The 27,991-nt window shown below is 40.1% G+C and overlaps 1 protein-coding gene across 1 annotated transcript; it reads right to left on the bottom strand.

The window, feature by feature from the left end:
- FAM221B (family with sequence similarity 221 member B) lies at window positions 1-27,435 on the bottom strand. Its single transcript, XM_044678208.1, has 6 exons — window positions 27,281-27,435; window positions 24,772-24,977; window positions 2,800-2,910; window positions 2,453-2,650; window positions 1,650-1,772; window positions 1-149 (listed from the first exon to the last, which is right to left on the bottom strand). The coding sequence occupies exons 1-6, from the start codon at window positions 27,433-27,435 to the stop codon at window positions 1-3; spliced, it is 942 nt and encodes a 313-aa protein (XP_044534143.1).
- Window positions 27,436-27,991: the final 556 nt, after the last annotated feature.

The following is a 27,991-nucleotide window of genomic DNA, read 5'->3' on the forward strand; positions in this document are numbered from 1 at the left end:
TCAGAAGGGCTTGCTGGGCTGGGGACCAGAAGGTCCAGGAAGCCCAAAGGGACCTGAAGGACTCTGCTTCTCCAGGGCCTCAAATTCCGAGGCAGGGAGGATGATATTCCGGAGGACAGGCATCTCTGCAAAAGGCATGTAGTCAGCTCCTGAGGGGGAAACCAGCATGGAGTGGGGAGGAGAGGTAGTCATGGATGGTTATAAAGGGAGGGCTAAGAGGAAGAGATGATTATAGCTGGGATGAGCAGGGGAAATGGTTAGTAGGGGGACAGTCTGAGAGATTTGGGGAATGGTTATATGAGAGCTGATAACCAGTGGGGATGGCTATAGACAGAGGCTCTGGGGCGATGGTTAGAGATAAAGGGAGAAGAGGTGGGAAACTGAGGCAGGTACATAAAAAGGAAGTCAAGGGAGATGGGTGGGTTATGGGAATTTGGAAACTCCTCACCATATGGTTCTTCCTCACTGTGTGGCCCGCCTTCCTTTGCTGTAAGGCCCTCCTTTCCAAATGATATTCCTCACCATATGTCCTTTTCTTACTCTATGACTCCTCCAAATGGCCCTCTTCCCTCTATATAAGCCAGCCTCATTATATGGCCTATCTTATACCACCTTCCTTGACATATGGCTCCTCTTTCCACATAGCCTCCCCTCACCATATGGCCACTCTCATAAAGCTATCTTTCCATCTGGCCTTTTAAGGGGAATGCCCATCTTGCTTTGTTGGGATTTAATATGCAGATCCAATTTTAATGTCTATTTAAATTTTATATACCATAAGAACATAATTAAGGGACTTTAGGATGAGTCCTTCTCCCCTGGGGGATCCCTGAGGGATGAGTCACCAGAGAGAATTTGAGGGAATTAGTCTAATCTGATAACCTAAATCTGAGCCAAGGCTTTCCCACTCCTGCTCTTTTATTTGCCTGATACCTCCAAGGGGAGAAAGGAGGCAACTGGAGCAGGAGCTTGATTCTCTCCATCTAATTATGAGGACAGAAAGAAAAGGGTCAAGAATTGAAGAGAAGGAAAGGAACTAGACTAGTAAGTGGTTACTCAAAGTTGGGTCAGTCAAGTCAACCGACTTTGCTTAGACTTTAGTTAAATTTGGATTAGCCCCTCTCCTCCAGCCCTCATAACCTCTCTTTTATACCAATGTGTCAGTTCAATTAGCTTTGTCTTTCCCTTTAATTTTTTGAGTAAAGTTCCTTTTGATAAACTCTAGCCTTGCCAGGGCTAAACCTAAGAGGTGTGTGTGTGTGTGTGTGTGTGTGTGTGTGTGTGTGTGTGTGTGTAAATATCTAAAGTCCGTGGGAAGCATGTATGGTGATGGTAGCAATTAAGCCAACTCCAGAACAGGCAGAACTGGAAATAAGGGAGGCAGAGGACCTAGGAGAGATGGCTATGGAAACTACAGCACTATCCTACCTGGGTTATTCATTATTGTCTCCTTCACCATATGGTATGACTTATCATACTTGTACCATTTGCCTACATTCAGTATAATCCTACTTACCATACAGCTACCCATTCTCCAGAGGCCTCCCTTTCCATGCCCACCCTTAGCACTCAATCCCCCTCACCATATCGCTCCTTCTCCATATGTCCCCCTCACTGTACAGCTCCCTTTGCTGAACGGCTCTTCTCACCACTTGTTCTCCCTCCTCTTTGCCTCCTGGTCTCCTCCGATTCAAAGAAGGTTTCATGCTCTTCCCATCGTCGGTCACATGCAGCACAAAGGAAATTTGACTGGAAGAAATTACACTGGCAGCCTGTAAGAAAGCAGAAAGAAGGGAGTAGCAGCTGTAGAAAACATGGAGGTGAATCAGGGAGGCAATTCCCAATTCTTGGTTCCCCTCTCCCCATCTCCATCCTTTTCACCCTTACTCATAACACATTCATTTCTAAATTTTCATCCATGTCATCATCCTCATTTTAACTTCATCCTTGTCTCCATTTTCATTCTAATCCTTTTCTGAACCCTGATGTCTATCACCAGTTTTCTGCCCATTATTCCATTCCCAATCTCTCATCTGATCCCCCATTGTCTCCATTCTGTTTTCCTTTCTGATTTTGTCCCCAACCCCATCTCTATTCTCCCATTCCTGTCCTTAAAATGACATTTTTGTGTGAAACAAGATATTGAAACTTTCTCTGTGCAACCTAAACACTCTCTGGGAGGAGGGCTTCCTCCTTCACAGCTTTTCCCTTATCCCACCTTCTCTCCTCATCACCCATAGCAAATAAATCTCATTTGAGTCCTTTGTGCAACCAAAGAACCACTATCAATATTCTTTGGTTGCTTTCACTCTGAAAGTTAATTAACTGAATAGTTAGCGTTCCATCTCCATTCTCTTTTTGCCATCCCATTTTCCTTGAACCAATAGTCTCTTCTCTCCACCTCTCTCCCCATATTAGTATTTCCCATCTCCCATTCCCAGGGAAGGGGTACCGCGATGTCGGCAGGCATGGGCCCCTGTGGGGCTGTGCTCCTCGTGGTTGTGTTTGCAGCGACAAAGGGCCCTCCATGTTTTGGGGTCAAAACCAGATCGTTTCTGAAGCCAGAATTCTCCCACTTCTTCTGGTCGTGATGGGATGAAGCAGAACATTTGACATCGGCACCCATTTATGGTGCAGGGAACAGATATGTCTGTGGGGACAAAATGGTGGGTGAGGTGGGATCTGTCCCTCACAAAACTGACAGAATCTAGTCTACTCCCCAGCGCCTGAGAGGAGGAGGATCTGGATGCCCTCTGCTCTTGATCAGTGAGAGAATTCTTCTACATTTCTCATCTGTACCTGAAGCCATCCGGTGCTGGGTGAGCAGGTGTCCACAGAAGCACTTTGATTCACTCCCAATACGGTAGCAGTCCCATAGGTAATGGGGGCAGCGCCAACCAATGTAAAGACCTGTGAATGTGTAGGATTAGAAGAGGCCTGAATGACCGACCAGCAAAGGAAGGGTTCATGCTACATAAAATGGAGGTAAGTTAGGGTGACCCACTGCCTAAACAGTCCGGAAGCCTAGAGTTCCTTCATCTCACCACATACCCCTGTATTTCCTCGTAGATACCTCTCTTCCAGGGGTTCTCTTCAAGACTGGTGCCTCTCTTTCACAGGTTAATACTTTATGGTTCAGAGGAACAAGTAACTAGGAATCAAAGTCCTTGGCTTCAAATAACCATCTTGCTACTTACTACTACTTTGTGCCAAGACACTAAATTTCTCTGATCTTTGTTTTCTCATCTGTAAAATGTGTGTGTGTGTGTGTGTGTGTGTGTGTGTGTGTGTGTGTTTGGATTAGATACATCTAAGGTTCCTTCTAATTCTCTGTGTTTGTACCCTAGGCTAGCCTCATCTGTCTTCTGGGTACCTTACTTATGCCTCAAGAATTATCAGCTGTCCCTATGTGTTCTCATATAGTCTCGTTCCTGAAAGTGCTTTTACTGTAAGAATGAATATTTCTCATCAGTTGGAGGAGAATAGAATTCTAGAATGTCAGAATTTGGGGGACCTTAAAGATCATCTTATCTAATATTCCCAATTTGGGAAAAAGAGATAGAAATAAATAGTCTGGTGTTGTTTTTTTTTAAACCCTTACCCTCAAGTCAATACTGTGTATTGGCTCCAAGGCAGAAGAGTAGTAAGGGCTAGGAAATGGGGCTCAAGTGACTTGCCCAGGGTCACACAGCTGGGAAGTGTCTGAGGCTGGATTCGAACCTAGGACCTCCCGTCTCTAGGCCTGACTCTCAGTCCACTGAGCTACCCAGGTGCCCCCTGGTGTTTCTTGTTTCAGCTTGGCACTTGCTACTAACAGTGTGCCTTTGGGCAAGGCACTTCAATTTTCCCGGCCTCCACTTCCTAACCTATAAAATGAGGATTTTGGACTAAATGGTGTCTACCAGCTTTATACCCTATGATCCTATGAGAAGCAAATGAATTTCATTTGAGTCCTTTGTGCACCCAAAGAACCATTATCAATACTGATATCAACTCAGGAAAGGGCTGCCCTTCTCCAAGTTAATTTGACATTTATTAAGCACTGACTGTACAAGGCAGTGAAAACTTACTAATTTAGACTGGAAGATAGAGCAAGTGAAGAGATAAATAATTACAATTTGAGGAGGAGGAGAGCACTAATAACTAGGGAGATTAGTAAAGCCTTCACAAAGGAAGTGACATCTGACCTAAAGAAGGTAAAGGTTCTCTCTGGCAGAGCCCAGAGGGAATGCACTACTCCAGGGCCTGTGTAATGATCAGATTTGAATGCAGGATCTCTTGCGTCTAGGCCTGGCTCTCAATCTACTGAGCCACCTAGCTGCCCTCCCAACAATTTGATTATAAGTCGAGAGATCTAAAACTTCTTGAGACAGGGATAGCCTTTGTCTTTAATGAAAGTATTAAGCAATAGGGCAGATATTCATTAGAGAAATTCTAGGATGTCAGAATCCTAAGAAATTATTCCATCATGAAAGCTTGTTAGATGCCCATACTGAAGAAAAGAAAAGGAAGTAGTAGATCTGCATTGAAAGGAGTAGACTACTAGAGGGGTAATTATGGGGGGGAGATTAGGGTACATCTGAAGAACAAGGAAGAAGAGGGACAAATTCAGAGATAGAAGAAAGAGAAATGTGAGACTCACGGGGGTGAGTAGAGATGGGGAGGAGTCTTGGTCAAATTATGATTCTCCCAGATTCTAGCTAAGAGGTTTCAGAGGTTGGCAGATCTTGCTAGCCACTGAGACAGTGCTGAGAGGTGAAGGGGACTAACTGAATCATAAAATGCTTAGCACAGTGTCTGGCACAAAGTAAGTACTATATAAATATTTGTTTAACTGATCACCCCAAACTGACTCACACTGAACCCAAGATGTAGAAAGGTTTCTGAGCTGTCTGAGACCTGTGCTATAAGTGTATGCTTCATGACTTGCATAGAGATCTGAAACCCTGATTCAGAGCAGTAGAAACATTGGAACTTCATGAGATAGACTGAGCTCTAGATCATAGGAGAATAGTTTTAGGGGAGTAGACCCTCTAGTTGGCAGGTTGCTATATAGGGAGCTAGGGAATATGTTAAGGTTGGTGCAGAGGCATAAGCAGCTGCGACTACCATTATTCAAAAACAGGACATGTGAAGATTATATAGAAATGACTTTTCCAAGAGGAATAAGGAAAGGAGCCCTTGGATACCAAGAAGTTTTGGAAGAGACTGCCAGAAGAAATCTATCAGAGGTGATCATAGATCCAAGACTACTCCAAAGGACTCATGTGGAAAAATGCTATCCACCTCCAAAAAAAAGTCTGAATACAGATGGAAGCATACTATTTTCACCTTATCTTCTTTATGGTTTTTTTTGATATGTGTTTTCTTATACAACATGAGTAATATGGGAATGTTTTACAAGACTAAATATGTATAACCTATATTCAAATTGCATTACTCTCAGGGAGGGGGAGGAGAGGACAGGAGGGAGAAAATTAGGAGCTCAAAATTTTAGAAAATGAATGTTAAAAATTATATTATTGGGATAAAATAACATTTTATTTAAAAAAACAATAAAGAAGTTTGGAGAGTACCTGAACAATGATGAAAGATTCTCTAGATGATGAGAAGTTCATTGGGGGTACTAGAGCCAGAAGAAGGGAGGACCTTAACAACACCTAAGGTGAGAAATATAAACCCTCGGTGACAACAAAGCCAAAGAAGGGTTAGCCTTGGACTGAGGAGAGAAGAATTGGAAGGATTTTGTCAGTCTGAAGAATATTTGTCCTTTAAGAGATGGACTTTTTATTCTAAGAGAGAATGGCAGAGGGAAGAAGTGGAAGAACCAGCAGGAGAGATGGAATGGCAAAAAGAATTTAAACCACTCTAACAACCACGATCATTTCTAGAGGTGGCTGAAATGCTCGATTTCTTCTAGAAGGAGGGTCATTTATGGTGATATTAAAATGACAGTTTATATGGAGTGCAGATCTAGCCAGAAGTGAAGCAGAGATCACTGACTGCCTTGCCCAACTCAAACTGTATGTATGACAATGTAGGATTCCTTGGTAGGCAGGAGACAAATTAGCCCCTAGACTTGGGACACAGGTAACCCGAGGCTCAGAGAAGTCTGGTGACTTACAGGCATTATTTGTGAGGCCAGGGTTTAACTCTGAAGAGCTCATAAAGCATGACCAGACTGAATTCTATGAAATGCCACTCCTCCAAGTTACAGACTTTTGCATGGGAGGGATTAGATAGTAACGTGGACTCAAGAGAAAGGAGCCATTAACAAGGTTGCTGAAGCCTTCTCCAGGAGTTAATATTTTGCCTCCTGACTCATAAGGGGAGGAGGAGAGGGGAGAAGGTTAAAAATAAACAGTGACTTGGTTTTTATTTTTAAGTCAGGAGAGAGATATTGTCAGGGGATGACCTAAGATGACTTTCCAGAGGTAGGAGGATAAGAGAGATACCAACTGAAGTTTGTGCTGAGTAATAAATGAATCTCATCTGCATACTCTGTATACCCCAAACTCAATATTTTCATCCATGATCACCTTTTTAAAAATCCAGAAGGCCTGAAAAGAAGTTCCTAAGATAAAAGTCCTGTTGGGCATGTGTGGCTCACATTCATTAAAAATGAAAGGGTTCTGTGACTATGAAGTGAGCAGAACCAGGAGAATGTTGTACACAGTAACATTGAAAATATGTGATGATCAAAAAAAGAATATATGATGATTAACTATGAATGGCTTAACTAACTATTATCAACAAGGCAAGGATCCAGGACAACTCTGAGGGACTCATAATGGAAAAAGGATATCCAACCGCCATAGAAGGAACAGATGGAATGCAGAATGAAACATACCATTCTTTATTTCTTCCATGAATTTTTCTCTAGTGTCAGCAATGTGCGTCTTGTTTCACAATATGATGAACAGGGAAATATGTATTATATGATAATATATGAACAACTTATATCACATTACCAGCCTTTTTGAGGAGGGCAGGGAAAAAGAATTAGATTTTTGCATATAACTAATGTGAGACTTCCTTTTTGATAGAGGCATATATCTGAAGAATTTCAAATGAATGTAGCTCAGGTATACTCTGGACTCACTCTCCCAAGCCCTGCTCATGGTGACCAAATGGTCAGGTCCCTTACACAAATATTACTTTGATGGCAAGACTTTTAATGCTTTAGGATCCTAAAATTTGAGCTAGAAGAAATCTTAAGAGAGCATATAGTTCACCCTATCCTATTTTACAGGTGAGGAAACTGGCTCAGGGAGGTCGTCTTCACCAAGGTAGTAAATTAGTAAGTGACAGAGTCAGGATTTGAATCCAGGCCCTCTGACTCTTGGGTTTGAATCCTAGCTCTGCTCCCAAATCCAGTATTCTTTCTACCACACTGAAGACATTTTGTAATTGGCTAAGATGAAAAAAAAATCATACTTTGTTACTACCCCTCAACTTTACCTTATCAGTTTCCCTTTAGCTACAACTATAAGCCCACTAGAAAACCATCTAGAGCTATATGTTTGCCTAAGGTCAGGAGGGAAAGAGGAAGCTGGGTGACTATCACTACTTCCAATAAAGGAGTACAAACTTTCCAGTAGGAAGTAAAGGGTAATGGTAGCTAGGAAGGGAATAAGTAGACCCAATCTTTGGGTACATAAAAGAAAAGGGATTAAAGGGGATCCCCAGATTGGGGGTTTACATGAGCAGAAGGCCCAATATTCCCCCAAGACTAATCTTATTTACTAAATATCTTCACATTTCACCTAGTTGTCGTCTTCATCTATCACCAGGCATTCCTACTTATTTTTCTGACTTCACCTACTTTTCCCCTCAGGTGTTTATCTTCACATTTGTAATCCTCACTTGTCAACTTGGTAGCCTCATTTATCCTTTAAGAATCTTATTCTCAGGGGCAGCTGGGTAGCTCAGTGGATTGAGAGTCAGGCCTAGAGACAGGAGGTCCAAGGTTCAAATCTGACCTCAGACACTTCCCAGCTATGTGACCCTGGGCAAGTCACTTGACTCCCATTACCTACCCTTACCTAGGAGCCAATACACAGAAGTTAAGGGTTTTAAAAAAAAGAATCCTATTTTTTCTTCCCATTATCCTCACCAGCCTAGACATCTTCTGATATCTTTGGGGATAAGATGTTGCCCAAGCTAGGTGGTGCAGTGGATAGAGTGCTTGACTAGGAAGTTGGGGAGACTTGTCTTCCTGAATCCAAATCTGATCTCAGACACTTACAAGCTATTGTGACCCTGGGCATTTAAACCTATTTACCTCAGTTTCTTCATTTATGAAGAAGGAAGGTGAATAGAGGAGGATTCTGAGAAAGAAACAGCAAACCACTCTAGTATCTTTGCTAAGAAAACTCCCAATGGGTCATAAAGAGTTGGATGCTACTGACATGACTGAACTACAACAAAGATGTCACCCAACACATAGACAGCATGCCAATCAAGACTGTAGGGGACAAGAGGTTGAGAGTGAATATGTTGGGTGTTAGGATCAGGGTCCTAAAATATTTTGATGGGCTATAATGATTGGCAAAATTTAATAAGAGCACATTAAAGAGACAAATGTGAAGCTAAGAGCTAAGTTAGAAGGGAGTTCGATTTTATAGGTGAGAAAACAGAAGCACAAAGGGGCTGACTTGTTCAATTGTCTTATGGGAAATGGCAGAGGAAGAATTCAAATTCATGTGCCTTCAGAAATGATGAGTAGATTAATTTTTTAAACATCTGGAAAGGATGACATAAGATAATGAAGAGTAAAACAAGTAGAACCAAAAGAATTGTATACAGTAACAGATTTAATATTTTAAGAATAACTTGTGAACTTTCACCTTCAGAGAATGAACTAAGAAATGGATACATGAAAGACATAATCTACATATACATGACTGTTTACCGGATGATGTCTTCTATGATGTGGGGAAGGGGTTGGGAAAAAAATAAAAATAAAGAATTTGAACTCATGACCTCTGACTCCAAATCCAGTATTCTTTCCTCTGGATCACTGAGTCTCTTTTGGACTTAGACTCAAAAAATAATTTCAGGACAGAGAAGAAATATGCACTCTTATAAAAAGGGGTTTCCCTTTGTTTTTACCAAAATGCTCCTTTAAAAAAATTCCAACTTGTCTGAAAAGAGAAAAGAGATTTGTGCCACTCTGGCCAAGATGACAATAAAATTATTGACTAGTATTTTAAGATCTAGGAAGTACTTTCCTTATAATTTGGTGAAGTAAATGATCAAAATTTATTTTATTTTTTAAGCCCTTATCTTCCATCTTAGAATCAATACTCTGTGTTGGTTCCAAGGGAGAAGAGCAGTAAGGGCCAGGCAATGGGGGTTAAGTGATTTGTTCAGGGTCACGGCTAGGAAGTGTCTGAGACCAGATTTGAACCCAAGACTTCTCATTTTTGGGCCTGGCTTTCAATCCACTGGGCCACCCAGCTGCTCCCACATCAACATTTTACAGATGAGGAGAGGCCAAGTGACTAGCCAGGAGCATGTAGCCAGTAAATGCTGGGGCTTTCCAAACCATTGTTAGACATGCTGGTGACAGTGATTGTGCTAGCTAGAAATCCTAGGCAGAGCCTGTTTAACCATAAAAAATGAATGAAAAAAACATTAAGCACTAACTATGTGCCAAGCACTGTACTAAGTGCTAGGGACAGAGAGAATACTGGAAAGGGAGTGTGAAAGCTGGGTAACTTGAGGAAGTTGATTCCTTGCTGCTATAAAGTTTCCCTTTCATCTGTGGCCCAATTCTGCTACTATTTAGCCCAGCCCTGCATATAGCAAAGGCTGTAATGCCTTTTTTTGTGTGGAATGAATGAAGGAATGTCCTAACATATGATCCTTAGTTGTCTCCAATTACTCTTAGGTGGTCTCATCTCACTCATTTTTTTCAGGTGATTGATTCAGTCAAATTCAGAATCCTCAGTGGTACACAGGGTTCTGTATTATTCACTATGGAGGAAATAGCAGCAGGGTGCTAGAGCCAGCTCTTACCATTTTGTGGGAGCTGACTGTTAAATTTTTAGTGTGAGTGTTTATATTTTGGAAATTGACAAACACTACATATCAGGAATTGATTTATAATTTTTTTGATTTCTTAGATTTAAGAAAGTGAAGGAGAGAGGGCAGGTCTAGAGATTCTGGGTTCAAATTTGACCTCATACACTTCCTAGCTGTGTGACCCTGGGCAAGTCAGTGAATCCCCATTGCCTAGTCCTTACTGCTCTTCTGCCTTGGAACCACTACATAGTATCGATTCTAAGAAAGAAGGTAAGAGTTTAAAAAGAGAAAGAAAAAGAAATGCATCAAACCACAAGGAAACAAATGAGGATGAAGGAGGTGAGGTTACAAAGGAGGATAAAGGGTTTAAAAAAAAGAAAATGATGCAGAAAATATTAATAATTCAGATTCAACTTAAAAGTATGTTGTATATACATTTCCTTGTTTTCCCCCAAGAGAGTTAGTTGTTAAAATGTTTAACAGCATACTTCTGGAAAAATGTGATGTAACTCTGGCTTGAGGGGAGCTTACATATGTGTGGAAATGTAGAATATACACAAAACTAACAAGGCAAGATATTTACAAAATAGATACAGGCACAGTGTATAATTTAGGCAGCCCCAAGCAGCTGGATCTTAAATTTCTTGAACGCTACCCAGTGTATGTATGTATATACCGATGTCTGGGAATAGAAGCCTGCTTGTTCCCAAATAGGTTGTTCTCCAGAATCTGAGGATGATGTCAGAGGACGGTCCCCTCTGAAAGTGAAGCTAACAGGGATAAAACTCATAATGGATTGGAGCCAGTGAGTCAACAGGCAGGGCGATGTGGCTGCCAATAAAGCTAAAGTGAGCTCAGGATATAAGAATAGAAGCCCGGTGGCCAGAAGGAGAGCAGGGCTGGACTAAGTGAATTCAGCCCTAGTCAGGCTACACCCGAAGCCCCTGTATTCAGTCCTGGGCACCACATTTTAAGAGCATATTAAGTAGATGACTGTTTCCAGAGAATAGCAACGGGGAGGAGGAGACTTGAAACTGTGCTATGGAATGATTGCTTAACGGAGTTTGCCATGTTTAGCCTGAAGAAGCAACTACTTGGTGAGGAGAAACTGGCTTATAAGAACTGTCTTAAATTTTCAGTGTGAGCATTTGTAAATCAGAAATGGACAAAACCTACAAAAATCAGGGCTCGATTCAATCAGTCACTGTGGTCAGCTCTGGAGGTACAAAATGAGGCCAAAAAAATCCCTGCCCTCACAGAATTTACAGTCCAATGGGAGGGGCAATTAATTTTGTTGATTGTTTAGACTTAAAAATGAGAAAATATTAATGTAATTGAACTTAAAATGTTTTGCATACATGGTTTTTTAAAACCTCTACCTCCTGTCTCAGAATTAATACTAAGTATCAATTCCAAGGCAGAAAAGCAGCAAAATGTTAATAATGTAAATTAAACTTAAAATGTGTTCCGTATACATTTTTTTAATTTTTTTTTTATTTTAAACCCTTAACTTCTGTATATTAGTTCCAAAGCAGAAGAGCAATAAGAGCTAGGCAGTTGGGGTTAAGTGACTTGTCCAGGGTCACACAACTAGGAAAATATCTGAGGTCACATTTGAACTCAGGACCTGGATCTCTATCTACACTGAACCACCTAGCTGCCCCCATGAATGCTTCCCCCCCACCCCCCCAGAGAGCTGATTGTTAAAGCATTTACCAGTATACTTCTTTTAGGAGGGAAGACTTCTAAAGGAATGTTAGTACCTTACCCCTCACTAACTCCCTGTAGTAATGGCTACTCTTCTCATAGTCAGCCCACAGCTCATTTTTTTGAACATTAGATGACTTTCTCTTTAGTATTATGTATAGTGTTTATTGTATACATATACATAATAAAACACATATGCATATATAGGCATATATATGTGTCAGTATATATGTATACATACATATATAAATGTTTACACACATATATATTACATATATAAATATTTTGGATTGGACATTTAAATTCATTGTTGAGATAATATTTGTAAAGCGCTTAGCATAGTGCCTGGCACGTAGTAGGTACTTAAAAAAATGCTTATTTTCCTTTCCCTTCCTTCCCCTCCTGGGGTGAAACTCCCTCTGCTAGTACAGATCAGCATTTGCTCTGCAACTTAAAGGCTTGGAGAGTTCCCTGGGACAACCATTTTGCTTCTGGAGGGAGGTTAGCTGGTTGGTACAAACAGTACTGGGCAGCTAGGTGGCACAGAAGATAGAAGACTGAGTCTGGAGTCAGGAAGGCTCGTCTTCCTGAGTTCAAATCCAGCCTCAGACACTTACTTGCTGTGTGACACTGGGTAAGTCACTTAAACCTATTGGCCTCAGTGTCCTCATCTGTAAAGTAATTCGGAGAAGGAAATGGCAAACCACCCAAGAAAAACCCAAATGAAGTCACGAAGGGTTCAACACAACTGAACAATGACAACAACAACAAATAGTACTGATTTTCTCTGGGACAAAGTCCTGTTTATATTTCTGGCAGTTAGTGACAAACACTAGGAAATGTTTGGTAGAAGAGTAAGTTGACTGATTCTGAGTTTGGCAAAGATAATTGCATCCCAGTATCCTTTCCTTTCCTTTTCCTCTTTTCCTTGCCTACTGGGCAAGGAGTATCTTGTACAATAGTCATATAAAAATATTTGGCACAATTAAAATGAACTCATCTAAATATAATAATAATCTAATTGAATAATACTTTAGCACATACAATATGTGATAACAGAAGAATTAGTAGCATAAAAGTAACACATTCACTGAATTGGAAAGGACCCTAGAGTCTCTCTTGTCAAAACAACTACTCAATACGGGATTCCACTCCTTGGCATTTCTAGTAAGTTGTCATCAACCTTAGCTTGATTCAAGGTCCTTAGCAATGGGGAACTCACTTAATGAGGCAGTTCACTTCATTTGGTGGAAGCTTTCTAAATTGAGGTGGTTCTTCCTCTTAGCCAGAGTGGCATTCATCTTTCACTTTTTATGAAAACTTTCCCAATCTTCCTCAAAGCTTGATTCTCCTCTAGGTGTCCCAGCAGAGAGTGTACTAGCTCTGGAGTCAGGAAGACCTGAGTTTAAATCCAGCCTCAGATACTACCTGGGCAGTATGACCCTGGGGCAAATCACTTAACCTCTTTTGCCTCAGTTTCCTTAGTTGTAAAATGGAGATAATAGCACCTACTTCTCAGGATTGTTTTGAGGATCGAATGAAATAATAATCATAAAATGCTTAGCACAGTGTCTGGCACATAGTACTATATAAATATTAGCTATTTTATTATTATTATTCCTAGCTCCTGCATCAACCTGACTTATGGAATTCAGAGCTCTGCTCCACTTCAGCCTTAATTACCTGCCTCTACTGCTGCTACTGTTAACCCTGCTGGCCTCAGTTTCCTCATCTTGTCACTAGGTGCCCTTTTATAGCACTTGTTTCCCTTCCTTTCTGTCCTCTGTCTTTACACATTTCCAAACCCAGAAGTGTGTTTTCTTTTCTTTTTTTTCTTTCTAATTGTTTTTTAAATATCACTCACATTTCCCAGTTTTCTCTATCCTAGATAGCCATCCCTTATAACAAAGAATAACAATGAAAAAGGAAGAAAAAAAATTTGACAAGATGAACCAAGACATCAACCCTCTAGAGCTAGTGCCATAAGTTGTGTCATTATCCACCTCTACAAAGATAGAAGAAGCATATTCTCCCATATTTCTTATCGGGGATTAAATTTGCTTTATAATTTTGATTGTCCTATTGCTTTTGATTGTATTTACATGAGAGTAAGTCATTGTCTGTAGCAGATACATTAAACAAAGGCCTGTGGGGCACCATTACACCCTTCAACACTCCTCAACATGGTCAGAACCAGAATAAAATATAACTGGGAAATATTGAATAAAATAGATGAAAATATAGCAGAACACAGATAATGTTAACATGTGGTTTTCTAAGTCAATGCAGCGAGGTTTGGTGGCTTCCATTTCTATTTGAGTTTGACATTGCTGGTATTTCATATTTTCCTGGTGCCTTTTGCTTTATCTTACATTAGTTCATATGAATCTTCTCATGTTTCTTTGTTTTCATAATTGCTGTTGTTGTTTATCCTTCATTTTAGAAGAGGACCAGTGACTTGTGAAGTGAGTTGGATTTAAATGAAGCAGAGTTGGGTATAGTTGTCAGCTTCACTCTTTCTTCCAGGGTCACTGAAGTCCAATGGCAAGACAAAAGTCAGGATGACTGGTGATGGCTTGTAGTGGTTGACCTTGGTGTCCTTGATGTCTGACCATGTTCTAAGTGCTCTATAGCACCTGCTTCAGTCACCTTCATGACTGTTGGAACGAATTGTTCTCATCTACCCTTTCTGTGAGGGGAAATCTTCCTACATTTGGGGTAGACATTCTCCTGATGCACTGACAGGTTTGAGATCTGTCCCTTTACCCTCAACCTGATTTAGCTCATCCATTTGAGACAGTTTTTACCAGCATATGGCCAACTGTATGTGCCACAACTTCTTGGAGTCACAGGTGAGAGCTGGGTGGCAGGTGAACAAAGGTGGATGGATAGCCATGAAAAGAGCTCAGCAAGTGCTCACACCAGAGGTGAACTCCCCATATGCCCCTTATTCATAATATTCACAATTTCTTATAATGTAATTATATTCATGCATCGCATTGTGTTTAGCTATTCTCCAAATGATGACCATCTATTTTGTTTAGAATTCTCTATTACTACAGAAAGTTCTGCTCTAAATATTTTGGTATATATGAGACCTCTCATTCTTATCACTGGCTTTTGTGGGATTTTCTAGGATGGAAGGACCAATTTTTAGCTCCACTAAAAATGTATTAGTATGCCTATCTCTTCACAGTTCCTCCAACATTGCGCCTATCTCTTCACAATTCCTCCAACATTGCTTACTTTCATCATTTGCCCCATTTGCCAGTTTGCTGAGTGTGAGACAAAACCTCAGAATTGTTTGGATCTGCATTTCTTTAATTATTAGTAATTTGTATAGTACATAAACACCATGAAAGCAAAGATTTTAATTTTTGTCTTTATATGCCCAGAGTCTAGTGGGACCTATTACATGTCAGTCCATGGCATGTAGTAGGCATTCAATAAATGCTTGTTGATCGATAAATTGGTGCAATATTTTTGCATAGTTAATAGTTTTCAATTCTTTTGAGAACTATTCGTGTCCTTTGGCCACTTATTGATTGGCGAATGGCTTTTATTTGTATATATTTGTGTCGGATAGGTCCCATTTGTGTGAATCCTTCTGAAGTGGTAATATTATTCAAATTTACACTGCATATTTTCTTCAGGTATATTTTACATAATTACAACTTAGAATAATGGGAAATTGAATGCATGCAACCACTTCAGGGGATTCATTATAGGTACCATTTGGGGCCTTAGTTGTTGGATATTAAAACCCTGCTCATGAATTTGATACAGACCTCCCCTCCCCCCGCCCCCAATAAACTTCTCTTCTTATCCTAGTTGTGTTAATTTTCTTTGTGCAAAAACTTTTAAATTAAAATTTGTCTTCTAGGATTTATTTATAAGGGCAAAGAGAATATGTAAGAACAAGGCAATTAGAAGTGTATAAAGTCTCTTGATAGCAGCTAGGTTAGGTGGTTCTAAATTTCCTAAGCTCTCCTAATCTAAAGTCCCCTAAGGCCTAGCCTGGTCTTTTGTATTCTATGGCTTTGGCCCCAGAAAATAAGGATGTTTTCTCTCCTGAACACATCCAGCCAAATTAAACTATTGTCCAAAGAGGTTCAACCATGGCTGCTTTTCAACACATTCAAATTAATCCAGAAACTTTGAATATTTGAAGGGCCAGATTGGGCACTGAAGGACTTGGGTTGGAATTCTACCCTTGCCACTTACTACCTGTGTTGATAGGCATTTCTCTGTACTTTTATGCGTTTCACTTTCCTCAACTGCCAAATAAGAGAGTAGGACTAGGTGAACTTTAACTTTCTAGCTTTAAATTTCAAATCCTATGATGTTCTGTCAAAGTGACATAAGAATTATTCTGGTTGGCCTTAGGGCAAGATTCTTAACTTGGGTTCTGTGGATTTGTTTTTTAAAAAAATATTTCAATAGCATTGATTTCTTTTGTATTTTATTCTATGCATTTAAAATCTATTCTGAGAAGCGGTCTGGTCCATAGGCTTTTTACCAGGCTGCCAAAAGTTTCCATGACACAAAAAAAAGGCTAAGAACCTCTCCTTTAGAGGGATAGAGAGGACCAATGGATATAAATGATAGAGATTGATTTCACTTTACTATAAGAGCTGCCTAACAGAGTTGTATTATAATGGAATGGGTTTAAGGAGTAGCTAAGTGATTCAATGTATAAGACAGCTGGGGCTAGAGATGGGAGATCCAGGGTTCAAATCAGGCCTCAGACACTTCCTAGCTGCTGTGCGACCTTGGGCAAATTAATTAAACCCAATTGCCTAGTCCTTCCAGCTCTTCTGCCTTAGAAATATCAATTCTAAGACAGAAGGTAAGGGTATAAAAAAATAATGGAATGGACTCCCTTAGTAGATAACAAGTTCTCTGTTATTGGAGGTCTTGTTGGAAATATTACAGAGTAGACAAATGCTTTAAGAATGGCCTCTATGTGGGGGGCAGCTAGGTGGCTTAGTGGGTCAAGAGCCAGAACTAGAGACAGGAGGTCCTGGGTTCAAATCTGTCCTCAGATACTTCCTAGCCATGTGACTAGAGTAGAAAGCTTTGGAGAAAAATGGGAGACAGAAGCTGACTTTGGCATGGACACAGCTAGTGTCAGAATTTCAATAAGAGGACATAGGTTGATATTTAGGGTAATTCCTGGAGGTGATGGGCTAAAACCTTGAGCCTATCATCCCCCAGGTGGCATGAGTAGGGAACATCTCAGGGCAAGACAAATGGAAGAGATGACGGTTAACCCAAGTAGGTTTTAAAAGAGATAAATTATGTCATAAGTTGTAAAATCCTTATCTAGTGTTTGGACAGCAACTGCTTTTTTTTTTTTTTAAATTTTTTTTAAACCCATACCTTCTGAGTAGGCAATGGGGGTCAACAAGTGACTTGCTCAGGGTCACACAGCTGGGAAGATTTGAACCTGGGACCTCTCATATCTAGGGCTGGCTCTCAATCCACTGAGCTACTCAGCTGCAACCCCCCCCCCCCCCAGCAACTGCTTTTGCCTTAATGTGTTGTGTCTAGTTAATAATAATAGCTCATATTTATATAGTGCAAAGCTCTTTATATACAGTAACTACTTGTTACATATATCATCACTATAGTATTATTATTTCCATTTTACAGATGAAGGAACTAAGGTTTAGGGAATGTCAAGCAATTTGCTTAGGATCATATGTAACTAGGAGAGAATTTGAACCCAGCTCTTCCTAATTCCAAATCCAGATCTCCATCTACTATACTAAGTTACTTTTTCAGCTGCTTTGTCCTTAGGGCAGTATAAATTAAGGGAACTTTCCAGTCAAAAGGGCTGTCTTGGTATAAAATGCATATGTGGCATCCAGAGAATAATGAATGAGTATTCTGGACTCAGGTGCTAAATGTTGAGCCTAGTTAATCAACCAACCAATAAGCATTTATTTGGCCTTTTAAATGCAATTCGAATTTATTTGTTATGTGCTAAACACTGAAGATACCAAGATGAATATGAAACAATGCCTGCCCTCAAGGAGCTTACATTCTAACATACACATAAGCTTATATATACAAATCCACTATGAGTCTAAGCAATTATACAATTTGAAGGGGAAAGTACTGGGAGATAGAGGGGCCAGGAAAGGTCTCTGACAGAATCACTTGAGCTGTAAAAGGGCGACTTCTGATGCTGAGAAAGTTTGTCTCTACTATCATGGTCCCTTGACGTTGTACGATCACTTTTGCTTTTAATTGAGGTTATGTGTATCCTTGTTCTCTCAGAAAATCCAGACAACACAATTGATATCAGAAGTGGTACTTTATAACCATAGCTGACATTTAAAATACCTCTCCAAGGGAAAAGGAGAAGAGAGGGGGATGAGAAGACCATTCTGGCTGGTCACCCTACAATTAGTGATGTTACATAGCCCAGAGACTATTCTAGGTTACTCCTTCTATCCGTCGGGATAAGCCGAATGTCCCCTGGACCCTAGGGGGAAAAAGTCGCCAGGAGCCACCACATGTGTATGTAGAGATGTGGCAGCAAAAATGACTAAAGCTGCTGGAAGGAGCCCAGGAGAAAATACAGTATGTAATAGAAGGAGAACTTGATGGAGGGGCTTGGAGAATATGGCTATTTAAACGGTTTTACAAGGAGCTTATTTATCCATCACAAATGCTGAAACACTATTGGCAAGATTGGCCGCACTCCCATCAGATTCTCCACTCTTGATCATGGAAGACCCTTGGACGGTAGAGATGTGGGGTACGTGTGAGGCGTGGACTTTGGGCAGCTTTATCTATCTACAGATGAGTTTTACCCTGCTTTCTTCGAACTACAGTGAAGTCTTAAGTATTAGTCTACTACGCAATTAATCAGTCATGGAGTTTAATTATGGCGCATCTCTCAAGCTACTACCCTATGGCAATGTTGGAAGGTATATGTTCTGTTGACTTTTTCTTACTGCTGTAGTATTTTCCATTGCTCACCAGAGGGCACTCAGACTACAGACAGGTAAACTACTTGCTACCAGCTGGGCTTGTGGGCCTAGAAGTGTGATCTGAGACACTCAGAAATTAAGAGGAAAATCTGCATCTCAATTCTGAGAACTCATCCCAGCATAGAACATAAACCTTTCTTGTTTGTTATTCATTGACTCTATTTATAGGACTTAGTTAATTGAGAAAAATCTCTTACGTTCAGTCTTAAAATCAATACTGTATATAGGCAGAAGAACAGTAAGAGCTAGGTAATGGGGGTTAAATGACTTGTCCAGGGTCACACAGTCAGGAAGTGTCTGAGGTCAGATCTAGGACCTTCCATCTCTAGGCCTGGCTCTCTATCCACTGAGCCACTTAAGTGCCCCCAATTTAGAGAATTTTTAGTGTTCATTTGATTTGTTGAAATAGTACTGTGAATGAGACAGACATATTTTCTTTCTAATCTGCCTGCCACGCACCCTTCTCTATGTCTGGGGCAGAGAGAGGAAGATAAAAGGGGTTTTGGACTGAAAACTCACCGAGATTGACTTGGTGAGCACTCAGAGAAGCAGAGGAAACATGTTGGATTGGTACCACCTCGTATGGCTAAGGGATTTTATGGCAATTGCCAGTCTCATTCCTCTCTCTCTTCAGCTGTCATAGATCTGCAGGACTATTGCCAGTTCTTGCTTGCTCTGCCCTGGTTGGCAGTTGGCTAAGGCAGAGGTCCAGGTAATAGCTGCATGATTACTTTGCCTCACTAGTCAACAGGATTTAAATAAGCACTTACTATGTGCCAGGCATTCTCCTAAGCATTCAAAGAATTGGGATAGGAGGAAATGCAAGAATATAGTTCCTGAATGAATTCAAGGATATCCCATTTTAATGGGAGAGCCAATATTTAAGTAAAGATGTCTATATAAAATATAGCCAGACAACATGAAAGGTTATCTCAGGGGGGAAGGCACTGGCAGCTGGAGGGACTGAGGAAAGGTCTGGCAGAACTTGGGATTTGTGTTGTCTCCAAGGGGGTTTGGGAAGGTGAGAGGTAAAGGTGAGGAAGAAGAGCATTTCAGGCATTAGGATGGCCAGGGAAAAGTCATGGAACTGGGTGATGAAGTCTGAGGGGAACTACAGGGAGACAGGTGTTGGATCATAAAGTACATGGAGGGGAGAGAAGTATAAGAAGACTCGAAATGTAGGAAAGAGCCAGTTTATGAAGGAATTAGGGTTAGGATTGTCAGCCTGAGATGCTAAACAGACCAGTTTGTTTATTCCAGAAGGTACTAGGAAGCCACTAGAGAGGTTCCCAAACTTTTCTGGCCTACTGCCCCCTTTCCAGAAAAATATTACTTAGCTCCCTGGAAATTAATTTTTTAAAATTTTAATAGCAATTAATAGGAAAGATAAATGCACCTGTGGCCATCTCTGCTTTCCTGGATTGCTGCAGCACCCACCAGGGGGCGGTAGCGCCCAGTTTGGGAATCACTGCACGAGAGAGTTTATTGAGTGGAAGTGGTGAGAGTGGGGAAATGGTCAAATCCGTGTTTTAGGAAAATCACCAGGATACTCTACTCTGGTAGTCTTTCTTGTCCCAGTGGTATGGAAATAAAAACCCCAAATGTTCAATTCAGGTGTCTAGTCTCTCTATTTCCAGCTGCATAAAAGGAATTCATCTGAAATGCTGGATCTGGGCACAGTTCTCCAGATAAAGCCCTTAAACACAGTCCAGGGGGCAAGGCCTCTCTCATGTGCCCATATTCTGTCTTGTGCCTCTCAATTTCTTGTGGGACTTTATCTTACTCTTGAACCTACCTAAGGTTCTCAATCCTACCTGAGGTTTAGGGTGAGGTGGGGTTGATTGATCAAAGACATAGAGAAAATGAAGCAACACAACCTTTCTTGAAAGGGATGGGGTAGCCTAGTAGTACCAGCTACTTGTCCTTTGCAAAGGCTCTAAGGTACTGTGGGCCCACATCTACTGAAATTCCAAGAAGATAGTAGGCAGTACTTTTGGGGAAAGGATGATGGATTGCATATACCAGGTCTTGATAATATGGATCTCTCTAATCAGAACAAAAATAGATGAATTTTTGATTGTTACTCCATTAGTGTAGGGCCTTGACCACAATATTAGCAACAGATAAAGCAGAAAAGCTAGGAAAATATCTATGAAACTAGGTAATCTTTTCCCCACCAAGTTAACATTGGGGAGAGACGGGTTCCTCAGCTGGTATCTACAAGGAGATCAAGACCTCAGCAAAAGAAATAATGCGCAGTTGTCAAGTCATTTTTTCAGTCTTGTACAACTCATTGTGACCCCATTTGGGGTTTTCTTGGCAGAGATACTGGAGTGGTTTGCATTTCCTTCTCCAGCTCATTTGACAGTTGAGGAACCTCAGTCCTCACGGTTAAGTGATTGCCTAGGATCACACAGCTAGTTAAGTATATGAGATCAGAACTGAACTCAGGAAAATGACTCCAGGCTTGGCACTATCTATTGGGCAACCTAGCTGCCATGTTGAAATAATGCTCAGGAATTCTTAAATGGAACTAACAAGATGCAAGAGTCACATTCCAGATAATAACAGCAACAGCATTGCTCTAAGAAAGCTTTTAGATCTTGTGAAAGTTAGAAAATAGAGAGACATTCTGGAGACTGAGATTGTCAGTTGTGAAAAGCCACATACTTTGCATGAAGGAATAAATGCATGTTATACACACAGAATGATTCATTCACTAGAGGGGAGGGAAGCTCAGTTGATGACAAGGGGCCATCCTGAACTCAGAACAAGCTCATCTATAACAGATGACTCAGAAAGGCACCGGAGAGATCCTAGAACTAAGCAGAAGAGAGAGCTCATTAAAAAATAGTGAAAAGGGCAGAACAGCTTGTACCTAATAGATGTTTTCCAGAGGATTATTCGTGTCCAAATTAAAAAGGTTTTAAAAACACAGGAAAGGATAATTAAAATGTCAGTTGTGCAAGGAAGGAAACTCTGAGAATCTATGGATCTTTCCCAGAGAGTTGTGGGTGGTGGCAAGGAGAAGGCAGGGGGCAATTTATAATGATTTTGAAGCTTAAATTTCATAGATGCTGGAATCCTGATGTAAGCATGGAAAAAGTAGCTGGGATCATTCTATTTGGGCATATTCTCACAATAATTAAATATGTAATAACATGTAATATAAATATATAATATCTAATATATAACAAAAATGATTTATATAAATATTATAAATTTTTATCTGAGTAACTTGTACCCTCCCTTTGGCAAATGACTATGGTAGAATTTTTGTAGAATATTTACAGTTGAACATTAAATCTGATGTGTATATGCCTATGTTTTCTATCTTGACAATTTACTCTTTAAATGTACATGTTCATTTAAAAAACCTCCTTTATCTTCTTAGAATCAATACTGAGTATTGGTTTTAGGGCAGAAGAGTGGTAAGGACTGGGCAATGGGGGTTCATTGCCCAGGATTTATACAGCTAGGAAGTGTCTGAGGTCACATTTGAACCCAGGACCTCCCAATTCTAGGTCTGGCATTCAATCCATGGAGCCCCCTAACTACCCCTCCCCTCTAACTTTGTTTGAAGTTATTTTGGGTAAGAATTTATTGTTCCTTTCTTTAGTTAGTTAAGACTAAAAAAAGACCTTAAACATTTATCGGGCTTCTGCTGCCTGTGTGTGGGTGTATGTTTGCAAGTTAATCATTTCAGTGAAAGAAAAGTTTTAGAAAGCCTAGAAAATTGGAACCGTAGGCCAAAATTCCAACGAATAGCTGATTTATTTCTCTGTGTCGGCACACCATATGTGTATAAATTTAAAGATTAACGGCTGAATAGGTGGTTTTTTTTTTTTTTGTGTGTGTGTGTGGCTAATTTATATACCAGTAAATGAGTATGACTGGGTGAATGATCTGAATCCTGTTTTTATTTTTATTTATTTTTATTTTTTTTAAACCCTTACCTTCCATCTTGGAGTCAATACTGTGTATTAGCTCCAAGGCAGAAGATTGGTAAGGGTAGGCAATGGCGGTTCAAGTGACTTGCCCAGGGTCACACAGCTGGGAAGTGTCTGAGGTCAGATTTGAACCTAGGACCTCTTGCCTCCAGGCCTGGCTCTTAATCCACACTGAGCTACCTAGCTGCCCCCTGAATCCTGTTTTTAGGCAAAAGGATAGCTTGGCAAAGGTCATTACATTCATATTTTGCTAACAAAGACTTTGGGGACCAATCTGTGTTCTCTACGCCAATGAACTCACAGATCCTACTCCCTTCCCCCTCCACCCTGCACCCCAAATTTTTGTATGCTATTTCTAATAATGGAAGTGACATTGGGTTTCTAATTAAACTTGTTTCATCATTGTTTGGAACTTAAATCTGTATTCGTAGTATACTGTAGGTATATGGACTTCCATTGCCTCTTCTACTAGGCATACTAGATGTATCCCCCATGGATTGTTAAATGAATGATGACTATCAGGAGTTTTGTTGTAGGATTCTTGCACGTGTTAGGGGGTTAGATTAGAACAATGCTTTCTAGATCCTCTCTAGCTCTAAAATTCTATGATACAGGCAAGGTTTAGTACCAAAAGATCTAGTTTGGGTCTGTGGTGGGCACAGGTCCAGTGGAGTCTTAGGGTAAGTCTTAGTTTCCAAGGCTCAGAACAAACTTGAGGGAATGACTGGAGAAAAAAGTCCAAAGAGGGCATCGAATGGTAGAATCTGGTACAGTTTAGCCGGTTACTTGAACAGTGCAATCCAGGTATGCCATGAATCCTAGGAAATAGGCTGTCTTCCTTCCCCCCTGGTTTTAAGTACCTGTTTAGTGTCAGTGAATGACTAGTAGGAGTGTGCTGCTCTCTAGGATCATGCAGAATTCTGTAAGAGTTTTGGGTTGGTAATGCTGTGTAGACAGACTAAATGATTTGCTTTCCCTGTTCTAGTAACGCCTGAAATAGCTGGCAGGCATCTACTCTTTATATCATATTATCACATGTATACATCTACATAAAAAGAAGATATATTTCAGATCTAAAAATGGATCTAAACTCATATTTTTGCATACATTCATGTACTTATACAGGGTACACAGGCAGAATTGAACATAGTACTGTATTTATACACAAATCTAAACAAATTATACATATCAAACAATTGTCAGGAACCCCAATTTTTGACCCAGGACTAAAAGGGGTCCAGAAGAAGAACTGTATGATGATGACAAGGATAGAGTCTTCCTAACTAGCCTTTGAAGAAATTCCTCATGGACCCCCCATGGTATGTGAACCTGCCTATCTGATGCAGAGAGCCAAAAGTTCTTAGAGATGGATTAGAATTATTCATTTCCATGTGGATTAAACCTAACAGACATAAATCAGAACCTAAAAATATTCCCAAGAGGTCAGAATCTCTATGGAGGTTCAGAACTCAGAAGGCAAAAGGTTTTAAAAGGACTTTACATTTCTAGCTGTGTGATCCTGGGCAAGTCACTTAACCCTAGTTACCTAGCTCTTATCACTCTTCTGCCTTGGAACTGATGCCTAGTACCAATACTAAGTAAGATTTTCTCAAGGACTTTACAGTTCCTCCAGAAAGTTTTCTGGGGGTCCTAACCTGCCTTGCTCTAAAGTTATCCCTGATCTAGGAACCATAACCTTTATCCCTGGACCAAATTCAAACTTGGTTTCGCAACATGGCAAGTACAGTGGCTAGCACATAGTAGGCACTTAAATGCTTGATGACTGATTAATGTAAACCCATGCTGTTCTGTACACAGTCCTGTGGAATTAGGTTTTGAGATATTTCAGGATCAGTTGCGCTTTTCTTGTAAATAGTAGTCATTTTGCCCTTTCCCTTTGCTCCTGCCTCACTTGTGTGGCCTTTATGTTCTCATCACTTACATAAATGGTTTTTGGGTTCCTATGCCTCACCTGTGTCTATGGTACTTTAGTTTTACCTCCCTGAATAACCTTTACTTTCCCCCATTGAGTCTTATTTGTCTAGATCCCCTCATTTCCCCCTCCCACCTCCAAGACTCACCGGTCTGGATAGCTTTCAGTGTCACATCCTTCTCCCATTGGAAAAGCTGCTTCACATGATGTCCAAACTTGTCCCTGTGCATAGCCCTGGCAACCGTTAGCACCTCTGGTTTCTCAGCTGGGGCGAGAGGGCGCATATAACCTGTGGGGAGTGGGCCACATAACCTGGGGAGCCTTGTAATCTGGGGGGAAAGATGTTCATAGAACCTGAGGGAAGAGAGACAAGTAAGTAATCTGGGAGAGGATGGGGAACAAATAACCTGGGGGTTTGGTTCTTAGGTAACAGAAGAAAAGAGAGTCATATGGCCTGAAAGGGGGAAAGATTTTGTGATTTAGAGAGAGGAGATAATATACTAGGAGATAGATTGTGGAAGGAGCACCAAACTTAGGGTGGTCAAGAGAAATGTGTTTGAATACTGATCTGACATTTACTAAACTTGGTCAAGTTGACTTTTTGAGATTCACTTTTTCTGTAAAATGGGGTTAATAATATACTATTTGATGGAGTTATTGTGAGGAAAAGACTTTGCTAAGGCACTATTTAAATATATTATTATTATTATTACTACTATTATAGTTTGGAGAGGTATGATGGAATATCCTTTTTTTTCAGTTTACTTTTATTTTTAAAATCCTATATTGTAAGTTGTAAAGCCAAACATGAAATATTGTAGAAATTACAAGTCTACTGCAATAAAAAACTTCAGTATCATTTATGCCTTCAAACAATACACTCTGCATTTTTTGAAGTCTTTAGAAAACTTGTCTAATGCCAATGGCTAATCATTGATAATGCTACTTACGGTAAGCAAACAAGACACATTGAGAGACATTTCAGGATCTGCATCTTCGATTGTAAATTTTTGTTGGGCCTGAGCTTTTCCAGAGGGTATCAGTGAAGTGCTTTATTTTCTGTTTTCAAAAGTTTCAGGCAGCTTTTTAAAATTATTTCTTGCATTATTGTATTTAGGTTTTTTTTTGTCACATTCTTCTAGGAAATCTAAGATCCTTAAGTTGTCTTAGCATCCTATCTTTGAAATTGGTGGATTTTGCTTATGTAGTGATCACATATTCTTTTGACATTCTTTTTCTTTTCCTCCAGATTTTCTTTCACGTGAGCATATTTGTATTCCCAATCAATTAATTTATCTCTCTTTTTCTTCTTTGGAGAGGCTTGCCAATGTGGATTCAAGTCTTTCCATTCTATTTATTATTTCTGTTCGATAGAGCATAAATCCTGCAATTTGCTCACTTGGCTTCGTGTTTTAAGATTCTGATTTCTCTCTTGAACCTTTGGGAACACCTTGCTGTAGTTCCATGCTCTTTGGGAAATCCAGAGGGTCCTCTGTGTCATTAGGTGTTGGTTCAATTTCCTTTGCTTTACAATACTTATTTAGAGATGTTTATAGTCTTTTAGATATCTTGAACATCTTTCCCTTCTATTTTAATACCTTCCCTATTGATTAATCTGCTTGTTTTCTAGTTTTATTCTTCATGAGATCTTTGGCAATTTTAGTATTTTTTCCCTTATATTTCCATATTACTCACTTTCTGACTCCTTCCTCTTTGATGATGGTCCTTTGTGGGTGTTGGACCTCAAAGTGATCTCAGCCTCTTCCTAGTTTTCATCCATCTCAGTTTCTGCCCTAAGTTGATGCAGTGGGGATAGAAAAGAATTGGTCCCAGAAGGATGTCAAGCCCTTTCATTTAGTCCTGGTATAGCTCCATATGCATATTTGCTAATGCCTTGTCCTAGCTTCTTTTGTTCTTTAGTTCTCTGGTTGATAACTGTTGTCTTAGGCAAAGCATGCTCCCACTTTCCTGCGCCTACCTCCCTCCCTCTAAAAGTGGGTAGACAGAACTGGATTCTTCTAGTTGTTGCTACAGAATATTGATAAAAAGCATGGACAAATCATCCTGGGAGAGACTGAAGCAGCAGCAGGGAAATTGCTCAGTGGATTAGATCTCAAAGCACAAATCAGCAGAAAGATTCCAATGAATATATTTCATGCTCCTTGCCAATGAAAATGTGTCATGAAATGTTGAAGATGTGCCTTACCATAAGATGGCATTGAGGAACAAATTATTTACTACTCAAGAACAATATTACCCACAAAACAAAACTATATATAAATGGATATCCCTTGCTGTGTCAACACAGGAAAAGGAAGTTCCTATAGCTATCTCTATGCAATATTCTTTTGTAATTTGTGATTAACTGGGCGGGCTCCATCCCAACACCTTCAACTAAGATATAGGCTTGGGAGAATTTCTCACAGTCTCTTTTGACTCATGCCTTCACTCAAGGTTCAATTTAAGAGCATAAGAATTTTACTTACTTCTCTCCCCAAAAGGGGCCTCAGCTCTCTTGCAAGCTTTCAAGGTAATAAGATATTAAGTAAAAGATAGATTTTACTTTAACCCAACATATGGGATCATGCTGAAGTTCCTCAACGATTGCTTCTCCTTCTAAAAGGCATCAAAATAATCTTATTCCTCTTGAGCTTTACTTTCTCTTGGGATCTATACACATAGTGATAGTGAAGCCAAAGATACAGGCTACACTCTTCAGTTCATGAGGTTCTTTGATGTCCAAGTGAGATTGGTCACCTACTGTCTTCTCTTCCAAGCTCTCTGGACTCAGCTCTGAATCCCTTTCCTCCATTCCCCCCTCAACATTCCCTCTTTTGAGATATGCATTTGATGTTCTTCTTTAAGGTTCTCCTTGTCAGGTTACTCATGAATTAACATAATCCTTTAAGGGTACATGGTTCAAGTAGTGGTTGTGTAGATCACATTGCTATACATATGAACTTTTTGGATAAAAGGATTGGTTAGAAACTTCTGGTGGTCTGGAATTGATTCTGATATTGAAAATATCACAAAAGGTGATGTCAGGGGAAGACCATTTATTGTATTACTCCTATTTCCATCTTAAACCTCTTCTATACCAGTACCAGCTTTAACTAGTTATTTATAACAACAAAGATAGATATATATTTCTGACAGTGGTTCAAAATGGCATTTAAGAAATTTGTGATCAGGAACTTATCTCAGCTGGTATATACCACTGTATATCATCACATGCAGGCAAACAGATGAAAAGGGTTGTGCATACCTTCAATGATGTCCTGAAACAGCTCATTGGTAGAGCCTGGACAATAGAACTTGTGAGGTTACTCATGAATTAACATAACTGACCTATTACAGCTGACACTCCA

This window comes from Gracilinanus agilis, chromosome 1 (assembly GCF_016433145.1).
Source record: "Gracilinanus agilis isolate LMUSP501 chromosome 1, AgileGrace, whole genome shotgun sequence".
NCBI classification, from domain to species: Eukaryota; Metazoa; Chordata; class Mammalia; order Didelphimorphia; family Didelphidae; genus Gracilinanus; species Gracilinanus agilis.